The sequence below is a fragment of the Somniosus microcephalus genome, chromosome 3 (assembly GCF_052327205.1).
Source record: "Somniosus microcephalus isolate GS21.2 chromosome 3, FLI_Smic_1.0, whole genome shotgun sequence".
Lineage (NCBI taxonomy): Eukaryota > Metazoa > Chordata > Chondrichthyes > Squaliformes > Somniosidae > Somniosus > Somniosus microcephalus.
Genome location: NC_140989.1, coordinates 323,340,593 through 323,353,932, shown reverse-complemented (window position 1 = coordinate 323,353,932; position 13,340 = coordinate 323,340,593). Strand labels below are relative to the sequence as shown.

The 13,340-nt window shown below is 43.1% G+C and overlaps 1 protein-coding gene across 11 annotated transcripts in view; it reads right to left on the bottom strand.

The window, feature by feature from the left end:
• rnf220a (ring finger protein 220a) overlaps nucleotides 1–13,340 on the bottom strand; it is a 492,773-nt gene that overhangs the window by 128,084 nt on the left and 351,349 nt on the right. For 8 of the 11 annotated variants that reach the window (XM_085983083.1, XM_085983087.1, XM_085983086.1 and 5 more), the window contains one exon: nucleotides 4,733–4,857. In XM_085983083.1, the coding sequence (XP_085839209.1) occupies nucleotides 4,733–4,857 (125 nt within the window). The remainder of the gene's footprint in view (nucleotides 1–4,732; nucleotides 4,858–13,340) is intronic. The other 3 variants (XM_085983089.1, XM_085983093.1, XM_085983095.1) reach the window with 1 other exon arrangement.

Genomic DNA, 13,340 nt, shown 5'->3' with positions numbered 1-13,340 from the left:
GTGGGATGGATTAATAATTGGTTTACAAGTTACAGAAGGGCAGAACTAGGTTGGATGTTAGGTGGCACCTCTTGTCTCAGAATAGTTGACCTGTAGAACAGGTTACCAGCTTGTGCGGTGAACACCAATTTATTGTATACCTTCAAGAGAGCCGGACCGCTTTCTGGCTAGGGTGGACATCATGTTGTACAAAAGATAGGTAACCTGTAATACAAGTCAGGGTCAATGTAGTCTCCTGGACTCGTTTTGATTGCCTAAAGGGGTCAGAGAGGAATTTTCCAGATTTTTAAAAATCTAATTGGCCAGGTAGATAGAGAAGTGTGCACAAGGCATCACAGCTGTATGGCTAGATGAACAAGCTGGTCTTTTCTTGTCCGACATTTTCGTATGTATGCTCATATGTATGTTACGTCTACATTACTGAATCACAAAGCTATCAAAATCTAGAAGCCATACGTTGGTAAAGCTCAGCAACAAAAGACTTGTGCCCTGATTTTAACTCCCCCGCCCAGCGGAAACCGGACGGGAGAAGTTAAAATGAGGCCAATCATTTACCCCTTCTGATCCTGCTGCCTTCCTGCCGTGTCCTGATCTTAACCTACTCTTCTGAGCAGGCGAGCAACACACCCGCAGGAAGGGAGTGGGGTCCTGTTTAAATGTGCAGATTGGTTTCCCAATTATATCATCTGGACTATAACTGACTGTAATATTAGTCAGAGGCCTGAGCAGGGGAAGCAGTGACAGCTTCCCGGTCAGGCCAGACCTACCGGGAGGCAGATCGAGGGCCAGCAGTTTGAAAAAAAATATTTTAGGTATCCTTGTGGATCAGGAGGGACAGGAGTGCTCGTCCAGGCCTCACAAGGAAGCCCTAGGCTTCCCTTTCCCCGGACTCCACCCTCGATCGCGGCCAGAAAGCACACCCCACCCCCCACCACCAGATCGCCTCCCTCAACTGACCGCCAGGAACTGTTCCCACGGGTCCCCGGTTGCGGCCTCCTGCCATCGAACACCCGCTCCCGCCCGGGTAGTGGATCTGGCCATGTTCGGGTGAAACGCCGAGAAAATTTATTCATGTGAGGCCTGGCAGTTCAGATTGGCCAGGCCTCCACATCCCTAGATTCGCCGTCTGCTTCACGGATCATGTGCTCCGTGCGTCCCCACTTTAAAATCAGAGCCTTCATTTATGTCCCTCCATATCAGCTTTTAATAGACTCAATGGAGTCTACGTGGAATTTGCACTAGTACAATCTATAAAAGTTATTATGTCTCTTTTCCCAATAGTTCCATCCTCTGCCTTGTATCAATATTTTGGACTCGTTGCACAACAGGCAAGGAGTAAAAATACAATCCAGCATTTCTTAAAAAACATAAATCTAAAAACTCAAGTGATCTGCAAACAGCAGCAAAACTGAAAGTGAATTGTTGACCTTAATCTCACTACGCAGGGTAAATCACAGGATGCACTGTTTTGTAAGGACAGGAACAATGTACCACATAAAACACGATATTATTTAGCAGCTGACGTGTAGGCATGTGTTCCTTTAAGGTTACAAGGTCCAACTGATGTTAATTAAACACTGGGTGAGTTCAATCAAAAAAGTTAACTGCTACTCAGGCTGCTAGAGATAAGTACCCTGGTTTTGTTTGTAGGGGCATCAATTAGGATTGTGTAACATTTTGATTTGGGTATGTTTTGTGCCTGGAGAGTGATGTGACACATTGCAAATGACTGCCTTTGTTTCTTTATACATTTTTTTAAAAGTGTGACACAGAAATTCGCATTAGATAGCAATGGACTAGAAATGCTCGAATATGGAAACATTTTACATTACTAGCAGAACTAATATGTCATTGCTCACATTGAGTCAGAAGATGTGCTGCTTTATGCCATGTCACGTACAATATATCAGAGCACTGATTTATGGTGATCAGATAAATGAAAGTGTTTTTATTGCACACTCCTGAGAGTGTAAGCAGTCTTTTCTGCCTCAAATTATGTCCATATTTTTGTGGAAACTGCAAATCAGTGAACTTGATTATTATGTCTGTTTAGTTACGTGCTCAATTTTATGTCTTACCTTATTTTGAAGCACTGGATACACATGAAGATGGTAGGGAAGTTGTTCCGCGTTGCAAGTAGGTAGGAGGTAATGTAGAAGCATTGGGGGGGGGGTGGGCGGAGTCATGTGGTTTGGTGGTGTGAAGAGAGCAGTCTCGGGATCTAACAGTAGTTGGGCTCTGGTGGGGTGAGAGAGAGGCAGTGTGGAAGTTCTGGGGAAAGGGAAGAGTGCTCCAGGGTTTGCAAGTACTGAGACTGGTGTGTTGGGAGTGTGGAAATCATGAGCAGACACTGCTAACGTGCGACAGTGGTGGCAGTGTGCTCGTGTGTGTACTGGGAAGGATCTCCCAGGAAGCCAGAACAGTGAGATGTGGGGTCATGGTGCCAGGGAGCATTCGAAGAGTGTATCCTGGGAGCAATGAGAGGTAAATGCTTCTATTTTAGAAGCAGTTGACAGACTGTTGGGAGTCTGGGAGCTTTGGGGGAGGGGTAGCTGGGCATGGAACTGCTGGCCTCATTTTTTTCACGGGAAGGGTTGGAGTGTGACAAAAAGGTGTTTCTCATAACAGGGTGGGGACTGGTGAAATAGCAGCAGTGCTCAGGATGGAGAAGGGAGGAAGCAGAGAAGTGGTTCAGAGTGGCAAGAGGCAGGAGTGGTAAGTAGAGACAGAAGGCTCTGGAAGTGGTGTGCTGATAGTGTAGAAGTGATGATTGGGTGGGGGGGTGGTGCTGGATGTGACCGTGGTGCAAGGGTAGCCTTCAGTTTTCAGAGAGCACTGGGATGGAGATGACAGGGTGTGGCGGCATTAGAATCATAGAAGTTTATGGCACAGAAGGAGGCTATTTGGCCGATTGTGTCTGTGCCGGACGAAAAAGAGCTATCCAGCCTAATCCCACTTTCTACCTCTTGGTCCGTAGCCTTGTGGGTTACGGCACTTCAAGTGCATATCCAAGTAGTTTTTAAATGCAATGAGGGTTTCTGCCTCTATCACCCTTTCAGGCAGTGAGTTCCAGACCCTCACCACCCTCTGGGTGAAAAAAGTTCTCCTGAACTCTCCTCCAATCCTTCTACCAATTACTTTAAATCTATGCCCCCTGGTTGTTGACCTCTCTGCTAAGGGAAATCAGTCCTTCCTATCCACTCTATCTAGGCCCCTCATAATTTTACACACCTCAATTAAATCCCCCCTCCGCCTCCTCTATTCCAAAGAAAACAACCCCAGCCTATCCAATCTTTCCTCATAGCTAAAATTCTTCAATTCTGGCAACATCCTCGTAAATCTCCTCTGTACCCTCTCTAGTGCAATCACATCCTTCCTGTAATGTGGTGACCAGAACTGTACGCAGTACTCTAGCTGTGGCCTAACTAGTGTTTTGTACAGTTCTAGCATAATCTCCCTGCTCTTATATTCTATGCCTTGGCTAATAAAGGAAAGTAACCCATGTGCCTTCTTAACCACCTTACCAACCTGTCCTGCTACCTTCAGGGATCTGTGGACATGTACTCCAAGGTCCCTCTGTTCCTCTACACTTCTCAGTATCCTACCATTTATTGTGTATTCCCATGCCTTGTTAGCCCTCCCAAATGCATTACTTCACACTTCTCCGGATTGAATTCCATTTGCCACTTTTCTGCCCACCTGACCCAGTCCATTGATATCTTCCTGCAATCTACAGCTTTTTTCCTCACTATCAATCACATGGCCAATTTATGTATCATCTGCAAACTTCTTAATCATGCCCCCTATATTGATTTCTAAATTATTGATATTTACCACAAGAAGCAAGGGACCTAGTACTGAGCCCTGCGGAACCCCACTGGGAACATCCTTCCAGTCACAAAAAACACCAGTTGACCACTACCCTTTGGTTCCTGCCACTGAGCCAATTTTGGATCCAACTTGCCACTTTCCCTTGGCTCCCATAGGCTTTTACTTTTCTGACCATGTGGGACCTTGTCAAAAGCCTTGCTAAAATCCATGTAGACTACATCAAACGCACTATCTTCATCGACCCTCCTTGTTACCTCCTCATATAATTCAAAACACTTTAGTCAGACAATACCTTCCCTTAACAAACCTATGCTGACTGTTCTTGATTAATCCGTGCCTTTCTAAATGTTAATTAATACCCTCAGAATTTTCCCCAATAATTTGCCCACCACCGAGGTTAGACTGACTGGCCTGTAATTACTCGGTCTATTCCTTTCTCCCTTTTTAAACAACGGTACAACTTTAGCAATCCTCCGACACCACACCTGCAGCCAGAGAGGATTGGAAAATGATTGTCAGAGCCTCCACTATTTCCTCCCTTGCTTCTCTCAACAGCCTGAGATACATTGCATCTGGCCTGGCGATTTAGCTACATTCAAAGATGCTAAGCGCCTTCATATTCCCTCTCTCACTAGGTTTATAAATTTCTAAATTTCACACTCCTCCTCCTTTGGGAGGATATTTGCTAGATGTGAGTACTGGGAGGATACTGGGGATATTACCAGTGGGAGGAGGGTGTCGGTCTGGGAGCACTGGGAAGGTATGTCGGGGATCTGAAAGAACAGAAATATATCCATATCCTAATAAACAGACCTTCGACAGGTGCTTTAAACCAGGCTTCTGATAAGGTGCGAGAGAAAAAAAAAGGACTTGTTGGTGCTCCAACATGTCCATCAACTACCTTGTCCAGGCAGGCTTCCACATGTCTACTCATCTCCTCCACAGATCCAGAGAGCGTCTCATTGCATAGCGGACATACCTGGCCATCCTCTGAGGCCTTCTTCCTCTTGTTTTTCCCTATCCGTGCTAAAAGACAAGAAATAAACAAGGTTTTACTATCAATGTCCTTTCAGTGTAAAATATATCCAAAACTCAGATATAATTTAACAATGTATTAAGTCTTTATGGGAGCTGAATTTTAAACAAAAAGAGTGTATAAAACAAATCTGTCAAGCATTGATCTAAATTTAACTTAATGATGAAGCAATGCAAAGTTTGAAAAGGTGCGGATGAATAGCAGTACACTTAGCTAGTCTGAATGAAGGCGACCAGTACATTTACCAGTCAAGAGTCCAGTGGGAGTCTGACTGGTAAATACATTCCACCACCAACCCCCACTACACTATATTCTCACAGCCAAGACACTTCCTGTACTACCTTTCTACAAACTGCCTCCAATAAACATCTATCCATGTACAGCTAGTGCATGGCTAGATTCTGTTATCCTTTTTGCTACCGGTCCTGCTGTGTGAGGGTTTCTGCAACATTAATGTTGGCTCCATGGATGAATATATTTTTGATCCATCTGTACTCTGCAGCAAAGCACCACAGAGAACAATCTACACTCAGCTCACAGGCAAGCAAGCATGTGTTTTTTTATTTAATTTCATATATTCATTTACTCCATCCAAAAATATTTTCATTTCATACCAGTCATGCTGATAGCATACAGTTAAGAAACTCCAAAAGCCAAGCTCAGCTCCTTCTGAAAAACTTCTAAGAATCAAAGCCTGCTCCATATACTTTCCCCACCGAAAATACAGATTTCTTTAGCCATTGGGATATAATGGCCACTGCAGTCATTGCACAAACTGCCACTGTTTATAGAAGTGTCAACGCTCAGAGCTGCTGCCTTTTGGATGAGATGTTAAACCCTGTCTGCCTGTTGACATGGATGTAAAAGATTCCATGGGACTGTTCAAGGAAGAGCAGGGAGTTCTCCTGGCATCCTGGGTAACAATTCTCTCTCAACCAATACCATTAATTGTGGGTTCAAGTCCCAGTCCAGTGACTAGAGCACAAAAATCTAGGCTGACACTCCAGTGCAGTGCTGAGGGAGTGCTGCACTGTCGGAGGTGCCGTCTTTCAGATGAGACGTTAAATCGAGGCCCCAGCTGCTCTCTCAGGTGGATGTAAAAGATCCCATGGCACTATTTTGAAGAAGAGCAGGGGAGTTATCCCCGGTGTCCTGGCCAATATTTATCCCTCAATCAGCATAATTAAAAACAGATTATCTGGTCATTATCACATTGCCGTTTGTGGGAGCTTGCTGTGCGCAAATTGGCTGCCACGTTTCCAACATTACAGCAGTGACTACACTTCAAAAGAAGTACTTCATTGGCTGTAAAGTCCTTTGGGACGTCGTGAAATGCACTAAATAAATGCAAGTCTGTCTTTCTTAAAAATACATATTGGCCATTGATCTCATGTGCCATTCATGTGAGCTTGCTGTGCATATATTGGAATGGCTGGTTTGCCTGCCATTGACTGCACTTTCAAAAGATAATTCTGCAATTGTGAACACAATGAGATGCTATGTAAAACCAAGTTCTTCCTTTCTTATGGCTCAGTACAACATGGGTTAACAGGAGATTTGTAAGCTCTTTAACATCCTGAGCCAAAAACAATTCCATCAACAATTCAGCAAAAGAGAAAAGAAATTGAGATTTGACATTCATTACTATTTAATAAAAAGATAAAAATAAATGTTCTAGAACAAAAGTTAAATGGCAGCAAATTGTCGGTATATCAGTAATAGCACACTCTTTCGACTGCTAAATTAAAGAGACCTGGAGTAGTTGAACAAGGAAACTCAATTAGGCCATACAGTTAGTAATACATTGCTGCCCAGTTTAATGTATTACAAGTCAGAGATGGTTTAAGACTCTCTCGTGTCTAGACACCAAAAATAAATAAATAAAAAGGTTTTAAAACAGTGCCCAAACACAGTGGGAAGATTTAATTTATGTAGAAGCTCCCTTTCCTGGGTAAAATCAATGCGATGCTGTGCCTCATCATGTGCAGGTGGCTGATGGCAGGAAGCAGCACCATTATGCATTTTAACAGTACAATAAAAAGGTTTTTTTTATTTTAAAACAATATGATGACATATTGATCACAATAATGTCGGATTCTATTTAATTCATTCATATCGCAGCAAATGTCATTTTTTTGTGTCTTTTTTCTTTTTCGTGTCAGGGTAAAATAAAAGTTTTATTATAGTTGTCTGAACCACTTTTCCCGTTGATTTATCAAAGTTATAATACTAGGGTATTATATACAAGAGATGGAATATAAATCCTTATATAAAGTCTCTCTCCCCAATGCCATTCCGATCATGCAACTGCTAAAATTTGTGGCTCTCCTTGATAGCTTCACTAGGTTACACTCAGTGGCTGAGCCATACAGACCATGAAGGTCTCAGATTGGATGCTGAGTTAGCCGATCGCTTGATGACCCGAGTTCACATTTGTTGGAAAGATGCAGACTTGGAGGGCGTCTGACAAGGCACTGACAACGTGCAAGTAGATAAGAGTGCTTGAAATGATGGGGCTGAGTAGATGGCATAGTGGTTAGCACTGTTGCCTCACAGCGCCAGGGACCCGGGTTCAAATCCGGCCTCGGGTGACTGTCTGTGTGGAGTTTGCACATTCTCCCCGTGTTTGCGTGGGTTTCCTCCGGGTGCTCCGGTTTCCTCCCACAGTCCAAAGATGTGCGGGTTAGGTTGATTGGCTATGATAAAATTGACCCTTAGTGTTAGGGGGATTAAATACGTGTGGTTACGGGGATAGGGTGGGATATGTGTTGGTGTAGGGGTTACGGGGATCGGGTGGGATATGTGTCGGTGCAGGCTCGATGGGCCGAAATGGCCTCTATCTGCACTGTGAGGTTTCTGTGATTCTGTGAACTAGGGACCACTCATATGCACTGAGAAAACAGGTAGTTGGATCTTTGCAAGATTTACTTTTCCTCAGAGGGTGATCGCTTCGCGAAACAGTATTCTGGAGACTGAAGTCGCAGTTCTTCAAAAAAGCATCAAACACATTTCTGGAAAATATGGTGGTGATCACATGGTATAGATGTCAAGACTAATTATTCTAGAAAATAATGAATAAGTTTGGGGCCTCCTGGCGTTTGCCTTTGGGGAAGGCTGGAGACCAATTTTTGATTATGGGGACTATTGAGTTGGCTAATGGTCACAGTTTTATTTACTTTCTCAGGAGGTGGAGGAGGGTGGCTCATACGTAGGGCATATAGTGTCAGCCATTGCTCAATGGTAGCACGCTTGCCTCTAAGTCAGAAGGTTGTGGGTTCAAGTCCCACTCCAGAGACTCGAGCACAAAATCTAGGCTAACACTCCAGTGCAGTACTGAGGGAGCGCTGCACTGTCGGAGGTGCCGTCTTTCGTATGATACGTTAAACTGAGGCCCCGTCTGCTCTCTCAGGTGGGCGTAAAAGATCCCATGGCACTATTATTCGAAGATCAGGGGAGTTCTCCTTGGTGTTCTGGCCAGTATTAATCCCTCAACCAACATCACTAAAACAGATTATCTGGTCATTATCATGTTGCTGTTTGTAGGACCTTGCTGCATTACAACACTTCATTAGCTGTAAATCGCTTTGGGACATTCTGTGGTTGTGAAAGGCGCTATAAAAGTTTTTCTTTTTTCTTAAAATCAAACAAAAAAATGGGGTGAGTGCATATGAGTCTGATGGCCTTTTCTGGTGCCATGTATATAAAATAACATAATAAACTTAAAATAAAGGAGGTTATCCATGATAATAAAGTTAAGACAATTGCACCTTTACTACAAAACTGCAAGGATGCCAAAGGGAAAGCTCACAAGAATAAATGGGAAAGATATTCAATAGCTGGAGTCTGCAGATTACTTAAACTGATTGAGCTTTATGTGGTATACAATGTAACTGAAAGTTGCTAGTTGTGCTAGAACCATCTGATACTTACTTGCCTGAGCTTTTATTCTCGTTGCGTGTGTTTACACTAGTTCACGGTCAGACTGTTGGGTGCAGTTCAGATTTCAGCTAGGCAGAACCTGGTTTACACTGCTTGGCTCGTACCTGGCTGGAACTTTCATAGAAACATAGAAGATAGGAGCAGGAGTAGGCCATTCGGCCCCTCAAGCCTGTTCCGCCATTTAATGAGATCATGGCTGATCATCCAAATTCACTACCCGGTCCCTGCTTTCTCCCCATATCCCTTGATCCCTTTAGCCTTAAGAAATATATCTAACTCCTTCTTGAATATATTTAATGAATTGGCCTCAACTGCCTTCTGTGGTAGAGAATTCCACAGGTTCACCACTCTCTGGGTGAAGAAATTCCTCCTCATCTCTGTCCTAAATGGCTTACCCCTTATCTTTAGACTGTGACCCTTGGTTCTGGGCTCCCCCGCCATCGGGAACATCCTTCCTGCATCTAGTCTATCTAGTCCTGTTCTAAGTTTCAATGAGATCCCCTCTCATTATTCTAAACTCTAGCAAATACAAGCCCAATTGACCCAATCTATCTTCATACGTCATTCCTGCCATCCCAGGTATCAGTCTGGTGAATCTTCGCTGCACTCCCTCCATGGCAAGAACATCCTTCCTCAGATAAGGCGACCAAAACTTGTCCTGTTTAGGTGAGAGCTCTGTGTATGTCTGTATGAGAGTATGTGCAGAGATCTCTCCCAACAGTTAGAAACTTTAATGTTTGGGGAGCAGAGAGGCGAAAAACCCTACCCTCAAAGCATTTAATTTCAGGAAAGGGAGGCTTTAAAAAAAGGGTCCAAGGGATCTGTTGTAAACCAGGTTTGACGCCACACTGGCTTTATGATGCCGTGTGGTGCCAAACCAAAGAAGTGCGAGACTACCATTTCAGGAAGTTTAGCTCAGTTTTGCTCTGGAGTCAGTTGGGCCCTGATTGCTTTGCACAAACACTAAACAGGCAAAGTAATCGCACTTTATGTTAGCAAGATCAAGGTGCTTCTAATCTTCAGCACGGTGAAACCGTATATGCGAATTGCCATTCTTAGTCATCAGGACGGCTCACACTGCTCAGTATTTATACTGACTGGATATTAAGGAACTCATGACTTCCACTGGAGAACAAAATAATTTCTGCCCACCACTGCACTCATAGACATGTTCTTAGTTTCAAGGTATTGAGGAAAAAGTTCACTGAATCAAACAGCAAAAGGGACACGTCAAATTATAAAAAAAAAGGAAAATAAATCTCAAGGAGTCTTTTCTTGCTTGTATTAACATTCAGAGAAGAAATAATTTATCATGACAATTAGGGTCTTAATTTAAATAGCAATCAGACAGCAGATTAAACGTGTCGTGGTAGGAAAACCAGGTTATTTCTCGAATCCACTTCACTCAACAGTCTCACTCCAAAAGTGTCCTCAATCAACTTCCAATCCCCAGTGCCCATTGTACAAATTTATGCATTTTCCTTCCCTTGTCCTTTTCTTTAAAAACTGCCCTGCACGTAATTAGAAATTTAACGCCGCAGAACACTGCCTATTACATTGTAATTCTTGGTTCTTTCTTAACTGCAAATTGAGTGATGCTACATTAATTTTTAGGTACAAGTAATATCAAAAGTAAAGGGGGGGGGGTGAGAAAGCCATCCACGGCTATATGCAGATTATTCAGCTGTCTCTGACTAAATACTAAATGAATAATCTCTGCTCTAATCGACAATGTACTTTTGAAAGGCTCGGCTGAATAGAAAAACCCAGCTCAATTACGCAGGACACACTGGTGTAACTACTACTGAATTCTTAATGTCCAGGCTCCAGAGAAATACAATTCTTCTACTGTCTTCTACAGAGTGAAAACCTGATAGCACATTACTGAAGCAGGATGATATTATGACCCAGGATCAGCTTTGAACCCATGGTGGCAAGTGAGTGAGGGAAGGGGCAATACAAAACGAAACTTTTTGAACATGTCAGAGAGGTTGACCCTTTTTTTTAAATAAAGGAAAACAACATTTATTTAAAATTAAAAAATGTCCTTCATTTTCTGTTCCTGAGTTGCCATGTCCTGAAAACAAGTGAATTACGCTCATCAGGAACTGCATGCTCCTCAGTACACATGCTGGTCCTATCCTCCCTATGCTGATTTCGATGGAACACATGAAAGGGACAGGCACTCTCAAAAGGAGACAAAGATTTTTTTTTTTTTTTTAAAGATACGTGTACTTCACGATCAAAGTGAAGGATCATTACTGCTGGACAGGGGAAGAGGGACCGATTTATTTACTGCAGGTGTGATTTCCTATAGCAGCTTCAGGAGACACTGCTTTGTGGTACCAAAATTGAAAACCGTCCAAATTATATCCAGACAGATTTCACTGCGATTTGTTGCACTTGAATTATGAGGGAGTGCCTCAGCCCTGGTTTTTAGCTCTGTGAATAGAGCCTGAGCAGCCAATAATAGTGTCTCAGTTTTGTACTCAGAACCGGCCACCAGGCCTTTGGAGTCTAAGCAAGGCAGACAACCTCCAAGCCATCTTTCCAGCTACCTCTTGGTGCTCATTGTGAGAGGATCTCAAAGTACAGGATCTCTTTTGTTGTCCATCTCCCCCCAGCATAGTAAATGTTAGAAAATTCTTCTTCAGTTGCATCTTTCTGAATGGCCTACTCCTGCTCCTATTTTTTTTCTATGTTTCATATTATATTATTTAGAGAAACAAATGGATCAAGTACCGTAAACCTATACTAATACTGATGAATAATAACATCCGACAGTTCATACAATTAGCGAATACCATGGAGCTCACAAATGTTGCATTAAAAGATAGCAACGCAATCTCAGCTTCAGATAAGATGGGCAAATCACTTCAGCTCCACTCCTGGAATTTAAAATATTACCTGAACCCTCACCCACTAACTCATTAATATTCACATATGGTCCTGTTACAAGCAGATTGCTATTACCACAGCTGAGTAGCTGCTTGGAAGCTGATCTTAGTCCCAATGGCAATAAGAGTGAAATTGCCGGGTCCGTGATTAAGCGGACAGGGAACTAATAAAAGCAGGTTGAACTTTACTTACCTGACACCCTTAGTATATAGTACTTCCAGGAACGTTGTGTCCAAAACAGTTAGGACTGAATTAATTAGAAGTGATTACACTATCATCATTAATTAATTCTCTGGTAATCACACTCCTGTGTACTTTAACATCTGTGTTGCACTGACAGAATCTAGCCCCAATCGGTGCCTGTCGGTGAGGTAGGCTATTCATTCAAACTGATTCAACGTGATGTTTCTGGTTCATATAATACTGTAAACTACAGCCTGGATCTAAACTAAATCAAAAGACCTCATCATTAACCACTCTAAAAGGATACAGTGGCATTTGAGCACCATTGCCAAAGACAACAGAAAGAAAAGGGCAGTTTCTACATTCTACAGTGTGTGCTCTGAAGACAGACTAATTCCACTTTCTCTTTACATTGTCTTCATTGTGCATGATTTACTGAAATTATCCTTCCCATTTTTCCCTATTATTCCCCATACGAAAGTTCAGCATCACATACCATCCTCCAACCAGGAAAGGCCAGGATGCGGAGGATTTTTCAACCCTACAGGTTTCCAACCTGGCCGGAAGTTGGCTTTCACAGGAGGTAAGGGACTACATCACTTAGGGGGAGAAATTCGGTGGGTTAGCGCCTCCTGTTAGCACCCCCGGGGGGCGATAACGGGGCACTAACAACTTACTGCCCGGGCGCCCCCGGGGGGCGATAACGGGGCACTAACAACTTACTGCCCGGGCGCGCGATGAGACGAGTGACTCCCGCAAACTTCAGAGAGAGGTTTGCGGCAGCGGTAAGACTTTGCGACGCGATCTCCTGCACCCGGAGATCGTGACATCATTGCCATGCACATCGCCCCCGGTCGTGCCCCTTAGTCTCTCAGTGCAATGACAGAGTCTTTTTTTTGGAGGCAATGGCTCAAAAGTTCCAAGCTTTTTTTAAATAAAGTGCTTTTTACAGGACCAACATCTATGCTGGAAAGTTTCTTATCTTAGATGTACAGCCAATAGCTGAAACATTCCACATAAACAGCTGTTAGTTTTCCCTAACTGATGAAGAGTTGAGTAAAACTGTAAAAGAGAAATTGCTAAAAATTGAAGTTTTTTTTTTTTTTTTTTAAAGCTGCAAAATCTGTTCCAGGCAGAGGGCAACACATCTTGCACATTTTAGTGACAGCAGAGCCATGCTTTCAGGAGCATCTCAAAACATCACCTGAGTTTGCAAAGTGCCGAATGGACAAACCCTAACTTTTTCTGGGGAGTTTAGTGAGTATCTATCACGCAAGTACAGCAACTTCACGCCGTTCCATGCATATCAATGCCAAGTCTCTTGGAGAGATACTGTTACATCGCAGCTTCTGGAGGAGCAGGGCAACTTACCGACTTTCATGTTTAACGAAGTTGCTGTCCAATTTACTCTTTAATAATGGTGAGCGCTGTTATTTTTTAAACTGCAAAATTT